Raw genomic sequence first — 23,883 nt, forward strand, 5'->3', positions numbered from 1 at the left:
AACACCGAAGGTGTTACGTCACTGGGAGGGCGTGCCAGGCTACCAGTGACCACAAGTTAAAGGTGCACTCTTGTGATTTGAACTTTTTCATTACCTAGCCTAAAAGTCAAGAAAAGTGCAAGTTAATAAACAAATAGTGCTCCTATCAGAGGTGGAGAAAATGACTAATGAGGATCAGGTGTTGTTGTTGATCAGATTTTTGCTCACTGACATCAAGAAGTAGTCTGAGATGCACCCATGATAGCTGAATTAAGACGAGGTGGCCAGCATTTTCAATGTGCGTGAGGTAAGTGAAGCAAAATCCTTTCTGTTTTAAATAATCTACAATTAAAAATTGATGACATGACTTTTGTTGTTTTTTTTCCATAGCTGTGTGCGGAATTCAAGGGATCACTGGATGGATGCTCCATCTGCAAACCTGATGAAGGCATTTAGTACCTATGACTGAGGTATGATAACCTTGTAAATGAGTGTTCAACCAGGCATTAGAGATTTGGAACATGGTCAGATAAATTCTTCGTACTTTCAATGGGGAGATAATGTTTTGATTATTTATTTTTTGCAAATTAAAAGTGCTATCAATAATTGCCATAGCCAGCATGAGGTACCATGGTGTGGTTGTTGCAAGGTTTGTTTGTTTTATTCTCTGATATACAGGATTCTGGCATTGATGTCTGCCACGAATGTGCTCTCCTCTCAAGGGACTGTGCCTATATGAATGAAGACCCTTAGAGCGTCGTGAAGGAATGCATGGTATGTATTCCACAAGTTAATTTGATTTATTTTACTAATCAAATTTTAATAGTACAGAATGTATTTTAATAGTATATTGTAAACCTTGTGGAAAGCCTTCCCAGAGGAGTTGAAGCTGTTATAGCTGCAAAGGGTGGACCAATGTCATATTGAGCCCTATGGATTAAGAATAGGATGTGACTGAAGTTCATATGGGGGTCAAGGCAGGTGACCCAATACTTTTGGCAATATAGTGTATAACAGATAATGAGCACTTTAAAAAATCTCTTGTTTTGTTACAGCCAGGTGTTCGTAGTCACACGGCCACGGCAGAGACCATATATGGCATCAGATGGTCGCTGTCGCCCCCCCCCAGAGGACATTTGGATCGTTCTTGAGGCCATAGGAGCTACGTAACGTACCATTTGCTTTTGGACTGTGTTTAGTTATATGAGCAGCTACAGTTTCTACTTTCTAAACAATGTTTGATTGTATCTGTTATGTGAAAACACACAATATGCACTTCAGTGAGCATTTAAATGTGCACTTGAACCCTTAACATGCAATATAGCTTTACAATATTGTGATGGGGTTTTTTGTATGTTAGGCTCTTTCAATATAAAAGTTGAATGTTGTGCACTTAAACCGTAATGTGAATATAAGGCTTGAAATACAGTTTGTATATCAAAAAACATCTTTGTATGTTATTTGTTTCATCTTTTAGGCCCGTCATTGCATAATGTTTACCCCTTTTGGTGTTAACTTAAATGTAATACTTTGAACAGAGTTAATTAAATCATGGAAAGTATTTCCATGTGATTCAATTGCTCTCTTTCAGCATGAAGTAATTCATTTGAACCAACTTGATTTACTTGGGTTTGTGCAACTTAATTTGAAGTAGTTTTCAATAAGTTAAATCAACTTAAATAGATTGTGTTAACCCAACCTAAGTAAATTATGTGGGCTCCAAACCTTGCAAACAAGTTTAATGGACCCTAACAAATAAAGTTGAACTAACCAAAGTACCTTAAGTTGGACCAAAGATATTGCTTAATGTTGAAAGTAAGTTATTTAATCATGTGGAAATACTTTCCATGATTTTTTTAAGTAAATTCAACTAATCCTTTTTTTGAGTGTACACTGTTATTGGGCTGTAAGGGATTCATTTGAGTTTACACAATAGCTACCGGTCTGTAGTCATTATGGTGGGTGGGATGATTATTCTTTGGAACAGGGACCAGGCTAAATGTTTTCCAAAGCCTTGGGACCTGCTGTAAATGCAGGCTCAGGTTAAACAGGTGTGTTAAAATACCACATACCTCTGCAGGGCAGGTCTTCAGTTGCCTTGGGCTGATGTTATCAGGCCCCACTGGTTTCCTTGGCTTCAGTATGCCCAGAATCATCCTGAACTGAGTTGGATGAAGAATCATTGGCGGGGCTGCTGGTGGGGTAGGACAGTGATTCCCAACCAGGGGTACGCGAGCACACTGCAGGGGGTACGTTTAGCATTTCGAGGTGACAAGTAAATACAACAATCCTGTCAAAAATGATGCTGCACGATTAGATTCTCTATAAGGAGACAACAGTCTGTGATACAACCGCACCAAAATCCCACGATCAAAACACCTGCTGCTTACCTGCAGCGAGAAAAACATCCGCTTAGAAACGCAAGAAAGAGGCTGACCTGAAACCAAGGCAGTACCGTGAAAAATCTTTTTTGGGTTAATTTCTGTGGACCCACCGCAGCCAGCCGATGCACTCAAGAAAGTTCCCCTGTTGAATAACACCATGTCCCGTCGGATAAACAATACAATATAACAACAAAATGAACAGCCAGTCAGTTTGTTTTGTAGCCAGATGAAATGACAGATGTGAGTGGAGAAGTGCAGCTCTTTCATTACAAAGATGTGTCGGACATAAAGATATATAGCCTATATATAGAAAAGATACGTTGATTATTTTGATTTCATCATTATTTATTTATTTGATTATATTACTTATTTTTAAAGCAACATTATTAATTTTTATGTTTTTATTGAGTGATATGAGTTAAAGTTGAGAAAATGTCTGGGAAATTAAAGGGATATTCCACCATTTGGGGAATTAAGCTTAAAGGTATGCAACGTTTTTCAGTTAATCAATTTGTTCCATACTGTTATATGTATGATTAAATGAGTCATTACCGGTCGAACGGTGTTTTTTTCGGCCGTCCTAGTTGGCTGTAGCGGTAGAACCACGCTTGCAACTTCAGGAGACCTCGGGCACGCACCCATGCTCTACTCCAGGAAGTGTCATGTAAAGTCTCATGAAAAGGCACGGCAGACTGACCGATTGAGGAGTTTTGTAAAATATACACGCTAAAGCTGTAGGGGAAGCTCTGCCGAGAAATATGCAAGCATAAAAGAGCGAAAACGAAAAGTGAAAGCGAAACCGGCGATGAAATCGCCAATCCTGCATAGTATACCTTTAAGCTTGGCGTAATAATCAAGGAAAGTTGCAAACGTACCATTGGCACAGTGATATCACCCAGCACCTGAAAATAGTCCCCATATGGGCAACAAGCAGTTAGTGCGTGGTATCACTGCGCCGATAGTATGTTTGCAACGTTCCTTGATTATTACGCCAGAATGAGAGTAGTTCCATGTCAAATCAGCCTAGAAAATCGCCAGGTTTAATTTTCAGTTTGTGTTATTGCACTTTATAACTTCAGAAGAGACAAGTTTTAAATAGGAAAATTACCGGAAATCTTAGTCACTTTTAAACGTGAGGCAAGCAGGTGAGATGCTAATGGTCTAATCCGATTCAATGATCTATGCTAGGCTGAAGCTAAAAGTTGTATCGCCAGACTCTCAGAATGGCTGGATGAACGGGAAAAAGGTAAATATCAATTGTTTTGGTCGAAGGGAGGTGGAAAATGAGTGTAATTCCAAAAATGGTGGAATATCCCTTTAAACGTTCAAATTAAGGAGATGAAATCAAGTTATTTTCATTCAATAATCAGTTATGTTCTACTTTTGAAGATTCATCAGCACATATGAGTGAGGGGGTACTCACGGTATTACAAGACTCAGGGGGTACACAAGGCAAAAAAAAGGTTGGGAACCACTGGGGTAGGGGGTGTGAAGAGGGGACTATGAGCAGATATTATCATTGAAGTGTTGGGGAGAGGAGGGGAGATGGAGAAGAAGCAGCTATGGTCGGCAGACCAGATGGGGGAGGCTGGGGTAATGTGGGGCAGTCAATCGCACCCAAGGAAGGTCGGAAGTGCAGTGCCTTGCTGCCATCTGGTGGCCATGCAACATTTAATGTAGTCCGTTATACTTATTAGAAAAGAAGCGGATGTCGAATAATCTTGTACTTTCTTACCAATTATTTTTCAGATCCATCTGATAAATTGAGTGTTTTTTTGTTGTTGTTTTTTTTTTTTTACTTTGTTCCTTGCAAATCTTGGTGCATCATCAACGTTTGGTTTTGAATGTACTGTAATTACTCTGACATTTCACATTAAATGACCATACTTTTCAGCAATAGGCTATCACTTTGCACAAGATTTCTCCATGTTGCTTGAGGCAAATTATGTTAATCTTGCTGTATATGTACCAAAATGTAGTTTATTATCAAAGTGAAATGGTTGCTGGCATAAGGCAGCACCGTTATGAGCTCATTGTTGAAGTATTGTTTTGATGTGTTGAATGGAAGTCAATGAGAGCTGTAAATCGGTAAGTAGCGGTGACCAAAGGATATTTCTCCGGATGGTGTGACAGCAGTCATTATGCTAGCCTACCTGTTCTTGAACCTCCATTCATGTTTCATTGTGGATCTTTTTGACACTAATGTATAGTGGTCAGTCTTAGGGTGACAAGGTCTTCCTTGGATGCTTGTGGTTAGGGTTTTGTAATGCAATGCTTATTTATTTTACAACATAGGGAAGTATACAAAGCATTTGTCAACAGACAAGCATTTTCTACCTGAATTTCCTGTTAAATTAAATATTTCATGGCGCATTTGTGCTGCATGGCCACCAAACGGTGCCATTTCAATGTTTGCTGACATCAGCCGAAGTTCAGTGCTATGGCGTCTGTCGCTTTTCTCAGATCAAATTCTCATAACTTAGTTCAACCTCAAGTCATTTGTGCACATCATAGTTGCAAGTTTTCTTTCCTCTGAACAAATTGTATGCTTTAATTTGTCATGTCAGTCAAAATGAACTAATACTTAAAGATGCTGACTAGTCGTTCCCAATAAAAGTCTTCCTTTCATTGCAGTCATTACATATAAAATTGTAAACTATTAATCAAATTCTGTCACAATGCTGTAGAATTGCACAGAGCATACAGTAAAAATGTGAAATGTACGTATTCAGTGGTACTGATTTACTCCCTTTTAAGCAATCTGTAACTTTACTGTAGTAAATGGCTATACAAATAATGTATAGTGCTGTTTTGAGCATTTTCAGGTTGCGTCACTCAGTTCTGACCTTTTCTTGCGTTGGAAAACACTGAGATAAACTGTCATAATGAAAATAAGACCGCCATTTGACTACCTTGTTCATAAAGATGGTGTCAAGAGTCAAGACCTCTCATTTTGATGACTCTGTCCGTTTCATTGACATGATGAGTACTTGCTTTTGAGGAATGTACTGTCCCTTTTGAGTGAGATGCTTTAGCAGGTTATCCACTAGGTTTTGCAGTTTCCACTAATTGTTTTGCGAAATGCACTAACTGCTAACTGCACAAGTGCAAATGTTAATAGTGATGTGAAAAAAGCACCTACGCGACTGAGAGACAAACCTCAAATCTTGTAGTTCCTTACTAATTATTCTTCTATCTATTTATGTGATCGACTGTGTTCTTCTTTTAAACTTTGTTCCTTCATAAATTGTGGTGTATCATTAAAGTACTGTAATTCTATTACTATGACATTTGACATTAGATGATTATACATTTGAGCAATGGGCACAGTCTTAGGTACAGACAGTTTTCCCTGATCTAAACATTTTATTTCTTCCCCTATCCAGCATGGTGTTGGTTACATTTCCAGAGGGGGATCGGGCACATGTCCGAGTGGTCCTAGGCCATGCTGTGGAGTCTGTGGAGGTCCTTCAGGATGGGAACAAAGGCAACACTGCACGCTTGGCCTCCATATTTTCAGCCCATGGTACAGAGAGCCTAAGCCCAGAAAAGCTCAGACACCGGAGACACAGTGTACGTCAATGGATTGAGAAGAACCACATCCCTGTAAAAGAAGAAGGAGAGATATTGAGGGTGGCCAATGTTCTTACCATCAGCAGCCCTTACGGTGTGGATGACTGCAGTAGTTCCAATGAGATCATTTTATCCAGAGTGCAAGGCTTGTTGCGAAGCAACCCTGGACAGAAACATTAAGATGCCTCACAAGAACAATTTCAACACTGGAACCTTTGGATTATTGAAGACTGAATTAATTTTGAAAGTTTCCTTGGAAAGTGCAAATGAAATGTGAGATTGGAAAACTAGCGCTTCTGGTTTCTTTCCTGGAATTTTATTGTTGGAGACTGGTAGTTGTTGTAGTTTCATAGTGTCCTTAAAATAAAATTTGATTGTTTACAAAATGGCGTGCATTTTCATCCAGAAAAGAATCCAAATTAGATGATTACTTGCTAGATACTTTAATGATCCCCAAGGGGAAATTCAATGCTAGCATTGATTGATGCATATTTTGGATTAAAATTGATGTTTCAGTAAGGAAAAGAATAGAATAGAATTTATACTTTTTTGATCCCGTGAGGGAAATTTGTTTCTTTGCATTTAACCGAATTAGTGAACACACACAGCACACACACAGTGAGGTGAATCACACACTAACCCAGAGCAGTGAGCTGCCTGCCCAACTAGCGGTGCTCGGGGAGCAGTGAGGGGTTAGGTGCCTTGCTCAAGGGCACTTCAGCCGTGGTGGACTGGTCGGGGATAAATCTACCAAGGAACTACCCAGATGACTATTTCCAAGGGTCATAAAAGCCCTGCAGCCACCACAATCTGCCCAAGGATACTACTTGGTAACATGGTAACTATTGAAAATTCCCCCTGCCTTTCCCAGGCCCCTAATGTATAGCCTACAGTAGGTAGCATATGGGAATGACAGATGTGTGCATTAACATGACTTCATTCTTCATTTTAATTGTATCAATCTGTAGATCATTTTTGAAGCCATACATGGTCACAAGATTGATTTCCAAGGAGTGTACTCCTCTTTAAGCATATTAAGAATCTCCCTCCACCAACATTAATATACACATCACAATGCTAAGAGCGTCTTTGTAAGACATGCCATGGCATAACATTACAATATGCACTGCTCATATGTTGTACAAACTAAACCACTCTCACTGTTCAGTCCACAATATGTGACTGAAAATATTAACATACGACATTGTGAAAATATTGACAAGGATATTGTGACACCCGGCCATCACACCTACAGAACTCTTATGACATCCCATTCTAAATCTAAAAGGGGTATGACAGATACCTTCACTTCCAATCCTCTGGGAAATCTTACCACAAGATTCTGGAGCGTGTCAGTAAGATTTGCCCACTCATTCAGAAGAGCATTTGTGAGGTTAGGCAATAGGCACTGATGATGGACGAGAAGGCCTAGCTTGTATACTGTAGTTCAACCCAAAGGTGGTCCATGCGGTTGATGCAAGGGTTCTCCAGGCCTGTCAAGTTCCTCTACACCAAACTCACCCAACCACATCTCAATGGACTTTGCTTGACCTGCATTACATTATGCAGAGTAAAGTTGAACCTAATGTAATTTAAAGATAGTCTGCAAATGTGACAAAATATCAGAAATCAATTTTACATCCCTCCCTTCCTTGCATCTGCAGAAATGTGGTTTAGTGTAAGGCTAAGTCACTCCATTTCCCCTTTAGAGCTGAACAGACAGACAGACAGAGAAAGTTCCCACTGTTTTCACTGTCTGGACATTGTTGCTATGCCTGCTGCTTTCCCCTGTAAAGCAGTGTTGTGGGCCAGTTTCACTGAGGTAGTCAGAGAGTACACTTTTAATGTTGAGCTGATTGAAAGAAACTTTTATTCCCTTGTTTAAAGAAGCAATCCATTTTACATACCTGTGGGCAGAGCAAATTATTTTTGAGAAACAAAGGTTATTACAAAAATCCTTTACGGTTTTATAAGTACCTCTTTGATGTGAAAGGGTACCTTAAACTGTGGTACTGCACAGGAACAGAACTACTAGTCTAGAACTGGAATGAATCTGTGAAGCCCAGAACACCACTAGATTCCCAGTCCCTTTTTTTTTCTTAGACTCCAAAATTCCTGGTGTAATGATGGCTTACAGAGTGAACTCGGTCAGTGGTCACCAGTGTCCAGTACTGACTCAACTTCAGTGTTTTCTATGGTCACCATTTTATTGTGCATTCACTTTTAAATTCAGATTTTTTGTTGTTGTCGTTATATATGTAAGGACATTCATTTTGTTCCTTGCTTCTCAGAAGTGTTGGTGCAACCTGGTGATATATTTGTCATTTGCTTCTTTCGCAGAACGTGCTTGTGCTAGCTGTTGGGGAGGATGGTGTTGCTGAAATCAAGCCACATAAAAAAAAAAAGAAAAAAAAAAAAACTCACTCACAAGTACATTATGAACAATAAAAATACACACTATTCCCGTGGATGTGGTGGAGAGCCATTTCTAATGGTCTGCAGTGTGGAAAAGACAATCAGAACTGCTCAAAGGTTGTGTGATCTGGCATTAAAGTCTTGTTTGTAAGGCAAAATCCCACTCTGTTTTTATGTCTTACATGTCATGGGTTATGGAGACTGGTCGTCTTTAGTGTTACTTTTCTTCCTGTCCCTCAAAGATCTCCAGAATCTAAGAGGGGTTGACATTCTCCAGTAAAGGGAGGCCATCCCGGTGCAATGAAGAGTGGGCTGGGTCCCTTTTATAGGTTTTGGGGGGTAGTTTGGGGATGGTCTGAGCAGTGCTCTGCCTGGGAGGAATTGGTGGTCCTGGGGGACCTGTTACAGCTTCATAGTCTAGTTGGGTGGAGGCCAGTTGTTTGCGGGGTCCTAGCGGGGAAGGTGTCTGAGGGGGAAGAGGACTGAAGGGGGAGTTTGGTGGAAAAAAGGTTTGGCCCACGTCGGGTCCTGCCCGGCGGCCCTGAGGAGGTGGCTGCAGATGCAATGGGGAGCTAGAGAAGACGTCCGGCGTTCTGACCGGCTCCCTTGGGGGCAGCGTAGGTGGGCTGTCTGGAGCATCTGAAACAGAGGTGCGTTCTGGCAGAGAGTAACGTGGAGAATACACCTTAGTGGTAGGCTGCCGAGGGGGAACAGCTGGAGGACTGTCCAAGTGCTTTGACATCATCTAAACAGGGAAAGAAAGCACAATGAGAAATGAGTACCTTGGCGTGCCGTTATTAACAAGGCCTAGTTTTGCAGCAGTTACCTTAGAGGGAGATGATTCGGCAGGAGCTGACTCGGGACGTCTGCGAGGGGGAACGGGTGGTGGCACTGGAGCATCTTCTGTACTCCTATACACCATGGAGGAAACGGACGAGGATCCTGAAAAGACCAACATGTTACATCCTGAGATTCATCCTCTCTGCACAGGTTATCAAACCCATTGAGACCCACAGAGATCATGTTGCTATGGAAGCACACACCAGTGGAGACAGATGTGGTGGTGAGTGCATGCAGGAGAGAAACAGAGTAGGGGGACACAGTGATGTTCAAAGTGGAATAAGACACCAATAGACACGGATGCTTTGGGGTAATGGTGAAATCAAGAGGAACACTTTGTGCTACAGTGCTACACACACACTCAGTAAAATGAAAAGCACAATATCTCGGAGTCTTGAGCGTGTACTCAAGAGCTTAAGTCATGGGATAACAGAGGCCGATACTAACGTGGGCCGTGGGGGAGAGAGACCGGGGCAAAGATGCTGTCGCAGTCTGGCCAGGTAGAAAGAGAAAGAAAGAAGAGCAACTAAGAGGGAGAGCAAGGATGCCAATGGCTCACTTGGAAAGAGAGACCACAAACACTCATACACAATCACAAACTTTCAACAACACCTCATTTTGACTACAGAGGTTGAAAAATTGTTAACTGAGCTTCAAGTTTGAAATCATATCAACATTACTTTCACTGGACTCATGATTGTTAGATGGCAAGTTAGTGCGAGTGATGACCTGGAAGGTAGTTAGTATAGTAGTGTGTCTAGTGCTAGTCAAAGTGTCACATACTGGAATGGAAGGGGCTTGAGGGTCCTTGTGGTGAGTCAAATACACTGCAGATGTCGGTACTGCTGGAGGCAGCCGAGGCAGGTGGCGGTGTGAGTGGTGTGCGGGGGGAGTTGGGCGCAGAGGCAGCACCCTCCATCTCGCTGTCGGGTATGCGACTGTAGCTGATCTTGCGTGGCTCATTCTGTAGGGGGGTGGGATGGCGCATGGTCCCTGGTCGAACTGAGGACACCCGTGTGCCAGGGGACTTCAGAGGGCAGTTGTACTTCTTTGGCTGAGAGCAAGGCAAAGGTCAGATTACAACAAATCTTTGAAACTTTAATCTTTAATTTCCATTTCCATGCTGCATGATCAACATCATGTTGATTGGCTGGAATCATTATATTGTTACAAAATAACCATTTGTAAAATAATAGTTTTGGGCCACCAGTTATTTTGACTGCATAATAGAATAGAATATATACTTTTTTGATCCCGTGAGGGAAATTCAGTTCTCTGCATTTAACCCAATTTAACAGAGTTAGTGAACACACAGCACACAGTGAACACACAGTGAACACACAGTGAGGTGAATCACACAACCCAGAGCAGTGAGCTGCCTGCCCAACCAGTGGCGCTCGGGGAGCAGTGAGGGGTTAGGTGCCTTGCTCAAGGGCACTTCAGCCGTGGACTGGTCGGGGATCGAACCGGCAACCCTCAGGTTACAAGCCCGAAGCTCTAACCAGTAGGCCACGGCTGCCCCAAGTTGAAAGAACATTCTTTACATTTAAGGACCCTATTATGTTATATGCCTACATACTACATAGGACAGATGTACTTTATGTGAATGCATCAGCAGTGAAACTCACAAATCGTGGGAGAGTGCGGGCATTGCGAGGCTCAATCTCCAGAGATTTGTTAAAGAGATAGTCTGTAAATTCTTTCTCCATTTTATCCTCCATGGGATTGAGGTTTTCAAAGAATTTCTGCAACAAAACAGACAGTAACATAAATGCTATATCAAGGAATGCAAATGAAGATTGAATGAAGAACGGCAGCGTAAAACTTCAAGTTACATACAGTAAGTGGGTCCATAAATGTACTTGAAGTTGAGTAAAGAACTGTGGATAATCCTAGTATGTATGTATGTATAGTGTGTGGTACACACCAAGACCCCAAAAAGCTTACAGTACTAGAACATAACATCAGAAATAAACTTCAGCTTTGCACACCATCTTAAAGATTTGTGTGTGTCTTTTGCACCCTTGACCCTTGAACACACACAGAGGACTCAGGTGTGCGTTCCCGAGCAACTTTTTCTGCTTGTTGTTACGCGTCAAGCAAGGTATGTGCATTATCGCCACCCTCTGAACTGGACGATGACTCTCTTTTTACAGAATGTCCAATAAAGATCAATGTAGGTCCATGCATCATTTTCAGCTTAGGAACTTTGCGCATGGTCAGAGCCGACTGGCGCTGTATCAGAGCTCCAGTGTTCAATATGGCGTTGACTATGAATTGGCCGGATTTACTAGCCTAGCCTCGGCCATTCATTTGTATGGAGGGCGGGACTTAGTCTCGCTCTCCAGTTATATATACAATACCTCCATGATAGCTTATCATCGTCTTGCTGTCCCCCCTGTTCTGTGATTGGTCCCCTATCTGAGGCAAAAATTAGGGCGGTAGTTTCCAGGCAGCTTGGCAGCTTGAATGAAATTGTGCACAAGGCAGCATGGGAACACCCATGGAGTTGATGAGTTACTTATTTTTGCAGAGAAAATCTGCAGGAATGATTGGCGGTCATATTGTGTACTGCTTCGCGGTACATTTAGTCATCAATATTTAAGATTTCAAAAAATATTTCTAAAATATGCTACTTGAAGTATTTAATCTCCTGTGCTTAAACGTTCCAGATGGCAAAATATTTACAAATAAAACAGAAGTGGTATGTATCTATCTTAACTGATTATATTTAGGTACTGCCAATTCTAGAAAAAATCTCTACATATAAAAATCACTTTGTCATCTTGTGGGTACTGGTACTGTCTGACAGCAAATAAATGATTAGAATAAAGGGGCTCTTTTCCAGGTATTCATTTAACAGGGTTATTTTTTTTATTTTATTTTTTTATTATGGCATACTTATTTAACCTTCGGAAATATACTAGAACATAAATATTTACAATAAAAACATTGATTGAGATAATGTGATCTATTATTTCAAACAAAGAATAATACAGAATGTCATGCCTCACCCGTATATCATTCTCCACGCGAAGACAGTAGGGCTGGTTCTGGTACTGTTGGATTTCTCCTGTGATTTCTGCAACTTTCCTTCGCTTGCTGAAGTTGATCAGCTCCTTTCCATGTCTTTTTAGGAAATCAGGATTACCCTCCTCTGTTTTCAGGATGTTTGTCAGATAGATTCCTGAGATCAGAAATAAAGATGTAATCTGCAGAGTTCTGACTATCTAAACCTCTATACTTTCACTATACCAATGCATCTTCTAGACCAAAAAAATCTGGCTAGTAACGAGATGGATAAAGAAATGTACCAAAAAAGGGCACACAGGGAGGATTGATTGACCGCAGTTTGGCAAGGTACTTCTTGTAATGATCTTCACTCAGCTCATGGGCCTCCTCCAGAATCTTCCGCTGTCTACTTGGGATTTGCTAAAAGAGACAGATTGTTTAGTTAATTGATTTCATTCATTGAATTTGACATATGACATAACATTAATCCAAAGAATAGCATGTTGAAGCAACACTTCACCGTTTTTTCATATTAAACTATGTTATTTCCTTAACTAAGATTGGCTCTGGTGCACGGCACTGCTTTGATAGCACTTAGCTAGCCCAGTTCATTCATTAGGATCCAAACAGAGATGAAGTTAGAAGCAACCAAACACCTCCACGCTTTCCCTATTAAAATACAGTACCACGAGTACTAGTCACACGACCAAGTATGGTGAGAGAAAATAAAACTTGGCGCTTTTATAAGCGGGTAAGAAGGAGAACTATAATGTGTGGCGGACTAGCACTTCGACTCGGCGCAGTAATATCCTCACTCCAAAGTAGAGGTCTGCGTGGGACAGATTATTCGGTCCCGCTCCCGCAACATGCTGTCCCGCTCCCGCAATAATGTGCCATTTTTTGTTCCGTTCCCACCCGCATCTGTACCAGAAGGTCCCGCTCCCGCCCGCAAAATCCCGCATCTGTGAGATTATGTCCCACTCCTGCCCGCGAATGCGGTAGACATTTTGTAGTAAATGTACCTTCCTTTAGAGAAGTACTGAAGCACTAGGCCTACATCGAAAGCACTAGATATGCTCTGTTCCTCTGCCATGCTGTCTATTTACGAAGCTTTCTAACACGGAAGACTGGTCTCTAAACACATGTGAGCGAGATGACCCCAAACATTCATTCATTTATTCATTCAACCTTTATTTATTCTCGGAGAGTCATTGAGGGTAGCCCTCATTTTCAATGAAGCCGAGATTACAGAAACAATGCATAGAACAAGAGATGTTCAAATAAGATAATAATAAGAAAATATATATTGCATTATAGAGGAGGAAGGGGGAAATAAAAAAAATAATAAAATAAAAAATACATGAAATAATAATAATAAAATAATAACAACAAAAATAATAATAATAAAAATAATAATAAAAATAATAATAAAGACATTTACTTAAAGCAGGTACAAATTGGCATAGGACGGTTTGTGACCACAGACTTGAATTGACTATATGGAATTATAGAGTTCATTTTTAAATTGCACTGAAGATTATTCCAGGAAGTAGGGGCACCATAACAAAAGGCTGACTTGCCCAACTCAGAATGGACACGAGGAACTTTAAGCATCAAAGAGTCATTTGATCTAGTCTGATAGGCACCAGAATTCCACATAAGCATATCTGAAATATAACCTGGTAGTTTTTCAACAATACCCTTGTAAATAAACAGATACCAATGACGTTGTCTCCTCTCTGTCAGAGATGACCATCCGACCCTATCATATAGAACACAATGATGAGTGCTATAGCCATCACCCGTAATGAATCTCAGGGCAGAATGGTAGACTGAGTCAAACAACAACATCCGCAAGTTTAGGCTGCATTAAAACGTTTTTATTGCTCAAACAGAATCTCCATTAGGCTACTACTACTACAAGTTAATTACGCTACTTTAATCATTTGTATTGTAACGATGCCACCCTTGCATCCGTCGCATAAACAGAAGCCTGAGATGCCACAAGCACAAAAACGAAACTAGAGCACGACAACTTAAAAGTAACAATTCTGATAACCCGTTGCCCCCGCCCCTCGCATTCTCCCAGCCTGATAGAGCGAGGTAATAGGCACACACACACACACACAGTCGTTACACTATATTGTAGGCCTACTTCACACTAATATTTAATTTGCGGGAGTGCAAATTATCCCGCTGCCCTCCTGCACCCGTGAGTGCACCTCTATCATCCCGCTCCTGCAAAGAGCTTTCGATATTTGTCCCGTGCCGCACTGTTTTGCGTCGCTACCCGTGAGTCCCGCGGGACTCCCGCAGGAGTGCAGACCTCTACTCCAAAGTGAAACTGAAAGTGCAAGAGTGATGATATTACTGCGCTGAGTCAAAGTACTCCCAAGTGTTATTCCGCCACACAATATAGTTATTCCTCTTACCCGCTTAGAAATGCACCACGTTTTATTTTTTCTCACCATACTTCGTTGTGTGGAAAAACTGTTTTTTAATAAGGAAAACATGAAGGTGTTTGGTCGCTTCTAACTTCATCTCTGTTTGGATCCTAATGAATGAACTGGGCTAGCTAAGTGCTATCAAAGTAGCGCCGTGTGCCAGAGCCTTTGAGTGCACGCATTGAAACGTGAGAGGTATGTATAAACTCATCTTAGTTAAAGGAATAATGTAGTTTAATATGAAAAAATTTTCCTAAAAAGTGTTCCTTTAAAGTGAAAAACACTTATTTCCAACATGGTCTTTAAAACACAACAAAGCAAAACACAAAACATTTAACTAAAAAGGCCTGACAAGGCACAATACTAATAAATTAAATCACACAAATTAAATATTACGAAAATACCTCCAAATTCAAAGACAACAGCTACAAATAATCAAATCTTTCATTGTGAATCTCTTACTAGGTAGGTTTAATAAAAACAGATAAAAAACAGTTAACCTGATTCCTAAAAGCCCTTCTGGAATTAGACATAGTCAAAATAACACTATCATTGATGACACAAGCAGTCAAAATGTCTTGATTTTCAACACAACAATTTCAGTTTGCTGGTACACTTTGATAACATTCTGGCAACAATAGATTTACAGGTAAGTGACCGCTCTAATATTAGTCTTGGGAACACTTGCAGGTCGGTTGTCTGAGACACTGTTTCAGTGCCATTACACAAGACCTTCAATATACTGCATATGTTTTTGATAACTTCCTCTTTGCTCCAAACAAAAACTGTTAACCAGATGTATAAGAAATGTGTTAATTTACATACACAGAAGCCACTTGCTAACTCTCTCTAGCTCATTACCAGTCAATCTCACCAACATCACTCACAGAGACCACTAAATGCAGTCATCGGCATATAACAGAAGCAGGCATTTCAACGCCGCTGGCATATCACTAGTATTCACAAAAGGGGTCCACAGAGGTCCTGAGAGCTAGTTCTTTCAACATCACAAAGAGCCATATTACAGCAATATTTCTAAAACCAATTCACTGTAGTTTTGATAGCATTATGGTTTGGTTCACCACATCAAAAGATTTTTGCAAAAAAGCTTTTCTTTCTTCATGCATACATTACAACAAGCAATTTATAGGAGTTCACAAAAATCTGTTTGCTTAGCAGGTCTGTGGCAAACATCAATAATAATGGGCTTAGTCTTGAGAAGTAACAGTTAAATCCATAACCTTGCCAAGCCTTCCACCTAAAGACAAACTTGCAAATCATATAGATTTTTTGTCCAAATTTGTAGAATTTGTATCTTCACTACTCTACACCAACCAATAATATGACCCATTGTTGCTCCACTGCTGCAAATGTATTAAGTTGAGCTTACCTCAAATGTGTGGTCCAGTCGGTAGACTGGGGAGGAGTTCATGGCGCTGACCACCTCCAGTACACCATTGAAGTTATTGAGTTCTTGGAAAACCTGCAGAATTTCAATAATGCGAGCCACCACTAGAGCACGCTCTTCCAAATTCTCTGTCTCCACTATACACCTGAGAGGACACAGGGGTAACCATCAACACAGAGTGCAATGCACAGATTTCAGAACAGAGTTTATGCCTGCTTTAAAGTGAGGAATTGACACAACCAATTGTTTGGGGGAAACTAGAAGAGCTGGCATCAAAAGGTAATGGGTTCTCAGATGTAACAAAGGTAACAAATAAAAAAACAGATGGCAACAGCGGGTGACAGTGGTCCATTTCAGAAAGCCTTCACAAGCAAATTATGTTTCACAGTTTAAAATTAATTCTTACTTTTCAAACCAGAGTGTGAGATTGGTGGTGTGACGGATCATGCGAAGAAGGTTGGGTGAATTCAACTCCTTGTCCTCTTTGGTCCAGACACTGCCCACCAGCTCTGATGGTTGGACAGCCCTGTAAACCAAGCCAGAAATAAATTACTTGAATGATGCGCTGTTTCAACCTGATTTTGCTGTCAAAGATTTGGCATTAGGTAATATGCTAGATGGCTTTTATTTCAGTGATGGGAGAGGTGGAAAAGCTGTTGGAAACACAGGGAACGACCTTGAGCAAAGCTGGCTATAGATTTCAAGAAGGCACATCCAACAGAGTTGTGAACGGTTGTGGCAGGCCTTGATGCACAGTTGTGATATTCTATATATATATACAATATTTTGAACTGCCTGTTTACCTCTACGTTTCAGAGTGGCCCATATCAGATATTTGTGTTTACATGGTTCACTAATAACACTTGAGACAATCCGCATGCGCACCAGGGGAAAGCGAAATTAAAACAAAACACAGAAGGCACTGCAAATGCACAAAATAAGTTTGCATTAGGGTATTTCGGTGGCTAGTTGTTTAGTTTCCATGGTATCTGCAAAATAGGCTATCTGTTTCATTTTGAGGCAAAAGAGCCTTCTGCTTTTATTGGAGCTTTTCTTTCTATTTTTTTATTTTAATTATACTGTTTTGCCAGTTGTGCGTTCATGTGGAAGCAAAACCGTAAAAGGTTGTGGGTATTTTCAACAATGAAAATTATAGGGAATATCTGAGCTGCCCGTTTAGACTGCAGTCACATTGGCACATATCCGATTCATATCCAATTTATTTCCATATATGAACGAGGCCTGAAACTGATCTGGAAATATCAGAATCCATTCACTTTTTTCCTGTTTTTGTTGCACATCAGTATTGGGTCATATTTAACTGACGGTGTAGATGTAGTCCATGAGTAGACAGTGAATGGATTCTACCTCTTTTGTTGATGGTACTGCAAATGGTAATTGGTTTCAGCTGTTGTTACATCACATGTAAGCTTCACTAAACAATCATAATATTCATTACTATTTTCAAAGTTACCCATAATCAGAGCTATGTGCACACAATTCTGAAAATGCTTTCCCTGCAACAATTACATGTACTGTATGCATACCAACAACAGAGATCTCAGTATGTACGCCTGAACATACCTGTAGAAGTCAGACTCCAGGAGAGTGAGTTGTCGAGCAATCTCAATGGGGTGTAGAGTCATGAGATCAAACTGATCAATCTGGCCAGGCTTGCTGATGTGCCACTCAATGGGAGGAGGTGGACTCTCAAAGGTGATGTTGTGGCTTGGCCCATTAGCCTGAACCTGCTTCTTTCGCTGGATGATCTTAGTAATGGATTCTACCCATTTCCTCATTGCCTTGCCTACAAGGAGTAAGCACAATACTTAATACAAACAATACTTGATACAAATATTATATGAAGCACAGATGCATAAGATATGAGCTAGAAGAGCTAGCTGAGAACAACTTAATACACCAGGGGTGCGTTTCTAGAAAGCGTAGTTGGCTAACTTCCGTCGCAACCTACATAGTACGATCCATTGTTGTTGGATTTGGTGTTTCTAGAAAGGGTAGTTCGAACTCTCAATCGCAAAAGTTTGGTGGTTTGAACTACTGCCCCTGGGCAGTCGAACTTGTGTCGTTCCTTGGTAGTTCCGGTTGCAGATGATGTCAGTGTACGGAGCGCCTAACCAAAAATCAAAGTTGTTGTATTTCTTGTGACTCAATGATTGCGCTACGCTGTTGGCTACATATTTAAAGGCCGACTCCCCTGTTGGGCTCATTCTTGCTACTATTATGGTATTCACCAACCCTGCAAGTAAGCACACCGATTATTGGTACTGTGGCTAAGGCAGGTTTTTTTTGTCAATTAGACGTTGTAGATTCTACTGCAATCTGCAAGCTTTTGTTTCTGACTACATGCAGTGACACGTGGAATTAACCCTACTAAATAATGCCTTGGAACTATGATTGAAACTGATGTTGTGTTCCTAATGGTCTCTCGATGTAAAGTAAAGTAAAGTAAAGTAAATGCAAACCTATTGTTGGGTGTCATAGGCCTACTCTTACTCAAAAGTGACATGGAGAGAGAAGATGCGAACCCTGGCCGCATGCACACTGGACCGACGCAGTACAGCTGAGCCACGAGTTAGATGATATACATTAGCGATAATTTGTTATACACCATACATTTTTTTACCACATATTTAACACGAATAATGGTATATATTGGTCAGCTTAAGTACACTGTTTAATGTGCTTACAGTAGGTTTACTTATTTTCCTGATGGCAATGACCATGCCAGCATTAATCACTTTGGGTTTAAATTAGAAATATGTTGACACAAACAGCTGTGGCGGAGAATTCCTTGGGGATGGGGTGGGGTATTACATGTCGTCACTGTTTCCACCAATGATATGTTTCCCTGCATTATCAACAATGTTGTCTGAACTACGTTGTTAAAACGACGGAAGTGCCAAATTGCGACACAGTTGCGATGCTTTCTAGAAACAGGTGTAACAGCGTAGTTGTTTCATCGCAAGTTGCATCGTACCATGGTGGTTAAGAACCAGGTGTTTAGAAACGCACCCCAGAGAAGTTCAATTTCAAATCCATCAAAACGTACTCATTAAACCAGTGGTTCTCAAACTTTTCACAAAGAGTGCAACCTCAGAGAACAATCGACTCTCCATGTACCACTATTATGGCCAGCATTAAAGCAACACCATGTAGTTTTTGGGGTTTGGGTACGAACTGGTACGAACCAAAGAACTACAAAATTCGACTGCTTTACGGCATAGGCTACACTTCCCTCACCACTTCCTCAAATTTGAATAGACAGTTGATGCCTTATAAACATGAGCTACGTGATCTTTTGGCGTTTGAAAAAAAATTAAACCCATGAAATGATATTCATATGATGATATGCTGAAATGTAGGCTATGCTATAGGCTAGGCTACCTGGAATATAGGCCTACATTTCACATGCAACGCAGGCAGTCCGAGTTTGCCCAAGAGGTGAGAACTCCTCCTGCAGAATTCGGCTTGTCAACAAAAGCACGTGTATCCTAGCTCTCATCTAGTGTCATCATGCTGCCAACCAAACTGCACGGGAGCTGGTTATGCTAGTTATAGCTCAACGTGTAAATCTACCACCTATAGGCTAGCCTACTGACCAAACAATTATCTTGAAAAACAAAGTTATCATGTGTAAGATTCTGTCATCATATTATAAGAGCTCTGCCTCTCAAAACATTTTGGGCGTGCAAATAGCCTATATGCCACTATGGACGTGAATACCATAGCATACAATATCTGGTGACCATCAATTTTTTTTTATGTTATAAAGACACTAAAAATGACCACCCTAGATTAGGTTACGCTATTGCTCATAAATATCGTAGCCTAATCGTTTTTTTTTCTAATAAGTAATTCTAATAAGACCAACAATTACCAACATTATCCCAATACCGAGAACGTGCACAGACCTGAGCTGAAAGCCTAGTTTTACAAATGTATCACATAACTGGTATCGTAGTACCACATCATTTAATATTTAATGTGCAGCCTCAATGTCTAGCCTATATTGTACGCTATGTCTAACTTGCTTCTGGTGTAACCGTGACAGATTTTACGACATAAGTAGAAGAAATTACCGTTTCCCAACTGTAGGGGGACCCCGAGAGCAAAACTTACATGGTGTTGCTTTAAATACAGTAGCGTAGGCCAATTTCAATATATTTTACATTGTACATACGGTTTTGCATTGTTTTCTTTCTTTTTTCCCAAGAAAGCAAAAAAAAATGTTTTAATTTAATATTTTTTCATTACATATACAGTATTTTTATATCATTTGAAGTGATTACCTGGTCTTCATGAAATAAAACATCCTGGAGACTCCCAGAGTACCACAACAGAGAGTCCGCATACCACCAGTGGTACTTGTACCACAGTTTGAGAACCACTGCATTAAACTACACTGGGAACATAGAAAACAGTGACCGGATATCTTTCTCTTGTTTTCCAGAGTGCATTTCTTTACCTCGAACAGTGCCAATAAACTCCTCTAGGCGTCGAAGTAGCTGAGGATCCCTCTCAAAGTCATAGAAGTGGTGTTCCACCCAGTGCCTACATACATTCAGAACCCTGCAGATAGACAGTCAAATTTAGACAAGAGTGCATGTTGATGTCTAGTCTGGTGCTATGAAGAATCTTTGATGTTACGCTTGCTAGTGACTTAATTGCATCCATTGTACCCACTGCACAAGTAACAAAATTGTTCCTGAGACAACTGAAAAATCTCTTTGCTGATTAAATCCTTGGGAGAATGACACCTGTGTGGAGTGGACAATTGTGTGGATCAAAAAAACAATGTCCCTGATAGTTAACTAACTGCTTTAGAGACAGCGATGTCAAAAATGGCTGGATTTCTCCTTTAAGTTATCAATTACAGAAGGGTTTTGTAGCTATAATCTGTGATAGATCATGTTTTAAGCACTGTGGCTGTAACGTAAAGTTACTTGAAAAGGGGAGTCATTTAAGAGTTGTCTGTAACTATGGATACCTCCCACTTACTGCACCAGGCAAGCAACATCCAGTGGTTCCCTTAATTTTTGCTTTAGCATTTTGGTAGCAACATCTTTATTTACAACAAGACATCAGAACATGACAAAAGACGGAATACAATTTAATTTACCTTACCGAATGGCTACTGTAGGTCTTCTACGGCCACTGTTTTGTTCACGACAAATTTGCAAACATTTTTATGGGAACTAAGGTGTTAAAATGCTAATGCTAAAAACTAAAAGCTCACAGTTTCCTTCCCCACTCTATGCCCAAATCCTTTAAAGTCTACTTTCAAAATGATTTCACCACCTTACCTGCTAAACTTATTCTCTGTATGGGAATAGCCTATTTTGACTATGTTTTTTTCAGAGCGTTCAGTGCTTTACAAATCTGCCATTGTTTGATATATCACTTACATCAGTTTTATATTAGACTTCATGTTAAGGAAAAATCCTTTTTACACCCATTCAATTGTTACATGTTTACATCCATCTGAGTATATTTTGTTGCCAGGGAGGATATCTTTTCAAATATAAAATCTGTTCTCCAAACAGATGTCTATTTATTCTCTACAATTTGCTAGCATTATGCTAAGGTGATTACTGGATGGTGTAACATTGCTCCTGTCAGCAATGTCACTTAAAGGGATATTTCACCATTTGGGGAATTAAGCTAAAAGCTGTATCGCCAGACTCACAGAATGGCTGGATGAATGGGAAAAGGTAAATATCAATTGTTTTGTTCAAGGGGAGGTGGAAAATTAGCTTAATTCCCCAAATGGTAGAATATCCCTTTAAGGAGATAGATATCTCAAGTAAACCTGCTCTTGACAAAGTCACACAACACTGATATCAGTCAGATTAAACAAAACCTGAAAAGATCATGGCCAAGCGAAATATTTCTTTGTGTTTCAATACATGCATGTGTACCTCAGTTGTACAGGCTGAACAAACTCCTTGCGGAATCGTTTCAGTTCTGCACTCAGGGGCTGGTCTCCATTCTCTAAGGCCATCTGATCTGCTTCAGTGGGCTTTGGCTCAGGGATGTCAAACCTGAAGCAGTTGGGAGAAGCAGCCACAATACAATGTAATACTAACATTGTTACAAAGCCAAGGCACTAATCTATAGAAAAAAAGGCTATGATGCCTTTATTGAAATGGCAAATTCTACAAGTCAAACAATTTACTATTTCATCCAAAAAGAGGACTGTGACCAAAACTATGTAGCATTGGGTCAGTCAGCAGTCAGCTCAGTTGGTACTCTGTCTATGATGGAGTGGAATGGAGATTCCTAAGGACACACTTTTGAACAGCAGTGTATGACTTGCACACTGTAGCCACCTCTCACCTCTCTATGAGCAGATCAAGCAGCTCCTGGGGTTTGCAGAATGACCTGTATGTCGTCAGGAAGGTCCTCACAAAATTGGGGTCTGGTGAAAGATGACATTTAGTTCATCAGTCAATTTTTGTGTTTGCCAAGTACAGAAGTCTATCAAACAAAGTAGGCAACAGACCTAAGTCAAGACAGTGAATGCTTAAAAAGGGGTCAGCCATGGCCTACTGGTTAGGGCTTCAGGCTGGTAACTGACCGGTAGGAAAAATGTGGGTGGGGGAGTAGTTGACCACTGCTCTCCCATACCCACGGCTGAAGTGCCCTTGAGCAAGGCACCTAATCCCTCACGGCTCCCCGTGCTTCACCTCACTGTGTTCACTGTGTGCTGTGTCTGTTCACTAATTCACAGATGGTATAAATGCAGAGACCAAATTTTATACGCAAGTATACTTGGCCGAGAAGCCTGATAAAAATAAAATAAATAAAATAACAAATGTAGCATTGCTGAAACTTCATAGAAGCAACTGAGGGTTTTCACCGAGCTGTTTGGCCACATGATGGATCTGTTCTTTTAGTGAGGCCACTGTGGGAACAATAGCTGCCTTGGTGTGGATTTACAAACAATTGGCCTGGAATTATTTAAGGCAGGAAACAGGCACTGCTCTGACGTACAAAGGCAGCTCAATGTGTGTGCGCACAGAAACACTACTTAAAATAGATCTGACTACACAATTGCAGAGCCATTCAAGGCTCATACTAAAGGTTCATGTCCAAAGAATACACACATTCAGACACACATACACACACTAGGCTTAACAAAATGCAGGTGGTTGTCTGGTTGTCTGTGAACTGTGTTAGATTAAATGAATGTTTGCAAGCATGTACATGTGTGTTTGTTGCAACAGGGAAGCCAGGCCTAGCATGTAGTGTGGGACAGGAAGCACCTTTTTCCCTTTCCAACCCTCTGCATACGCGCATGCTCACATGCACTATTTTGCAGCAAAGGCTTTTCCCAAGGGTTAATAGAAACAAGTAAAAAATGGATGAAGTACTGTGCTATATTTATGCTGCAGTTCTACTGACAAGGTTGAGCTTGAGTTGTAACAGGTCAACCCTACTTCTCAACAGTCCAAAAACAATTACAAAAATATACAGCTGTGGGCAGTGATGAGGGGGCTAAGCAGTCCAACAGGCTAGAGTTGGCTTCAACACTTAATATTATTATGACAATGGCATAAGCCAATTGTAAGCCGATTTCAATTGGTTGTATTTTTCAAAACATAGCCAGTTTAATCTCAAAAGGGAGAGCTAAAATCTGAGCTCACCTCCAGTTTTGCAGCAGAAATAAATAAATAAATAAATTGCACAGGACCACAGACTCCTCTTAGGTTCACAATTGTATAGTTCCCAGAAGGAGGTTCTGTGAGAAATAGCCTATGGAAAACACTCTGAGGTGCCTAATGAGTTGGATATGCTCCAAAAATGA

The 23,883-nt window shown here is 40.6% G+C and overlaps 2 protein-coding genes and 1 long non-coding RNA gene across 4 annotated transcripts in view; 2 read left to right on the plus strand and 1 right to left on the minus strand.

Moving 5' to 3' along the window:
- The window catches only part of gemin6 (gem (nuclear organelle) associated protein 6), a 29,571-nt gene extending 23,249 nt beyond the window's left edge, over positions 1-6,322 (plus strand). Inside the window, exon 3 of the mRNA XM_062549252.1 lies at positions 5,750-6,322. Coding sequence (XP_062405236.1) covers positions 5,750-6,116 — 367 coding nt within the window. The 3' untranslated portion in view covers positions 6,117-6,322. The remainder of the gene's footprint in view (positions 1-5,749) is intronic.
- LOC134095626 (uncharacterized) lies at positions 292-1,474 on the plus strand. The gene is made up of 3 exons (XR_009940585.1): positions 292-449; positions 658-753; positions 1,035-1,474. It is a non-coding gene; the product is annotated as an uncharacterized LOC134095626 (long non-coding RNA).
- Positions 6,323-7,788: 1,466 nt separating the features above from the next.
- LOC134095632 (son of sevenless homolog 1-like) overlaps positions 7,789-23,883 on the minus strand; it is a 32,810-nt gene continuing 16,715 nt past the window's right edge. The window contains exons 12-24 of one of the 2 annotated variants that reach the window (XM_062549273.1): positions 22,413-22,494; positions 21,995-22,117; positions 20,542-20,645; positions 17,640-17,862; positions 16,462-16,581; positions 16,038-16,200; positions 12,506-12,623; positions 12,206-12,378; positions 10,820-10,936; positions 9,975-10,245; positions 9,639-9,683; positions 9,178-9,293; positions 7,789-9,096 (exon numbers count right to left, since the gene is read on the minus strand). In XM_062549273.1, coding sequence (XP_062405257.1) covers positions 8,605-9,096; positions 9,178-9,293; positions 9,639-9,683; positions 9,975-10,245; positions 10,820-10,936; positions 12,206-12,378; positions 12,506-12,623; positions 16,038-16,200; positions 16,462-16,581; positions 17,640-17,862; positions 20,542-20,645; positions 21,995-22,117; positions 22,413-22,494 — 2,147 coding nt within the window. In that variant the 3' untranslated portion in view covers positions 7,789-8,604. The remainder of the gene's footprint in view (positions 9,097-9,177; positions 9,294-9,638; positions 9,684-9,974; positions 10,246-10,819; positions 10,937-12,205; positions 12,379-12,505; positions 12,624-16,037; positions 16,201-16,461; positions 16,582-17,639; positions 17,863-20,541; positions 20,646-21,994; positions 22,118-22,412; positions 22,495-23,883) is intronic. The other variant, XM_062549281.1, reaches the window with a different exon arrangement.

The sequence above is a fragment of the Sardina pilchardus genome, chromosome 1 (assembly GCF_963854185.1).
Source record: "Sardina pilchardus chromosome 1, fSarPil1.1, whole genome shotgun sequence".
NCBI lineage: Eukaryota > Metazoa > Chordata > Actinopteri > Clupeiformes > Clupeidae > Sardina > Sardina pilchardus.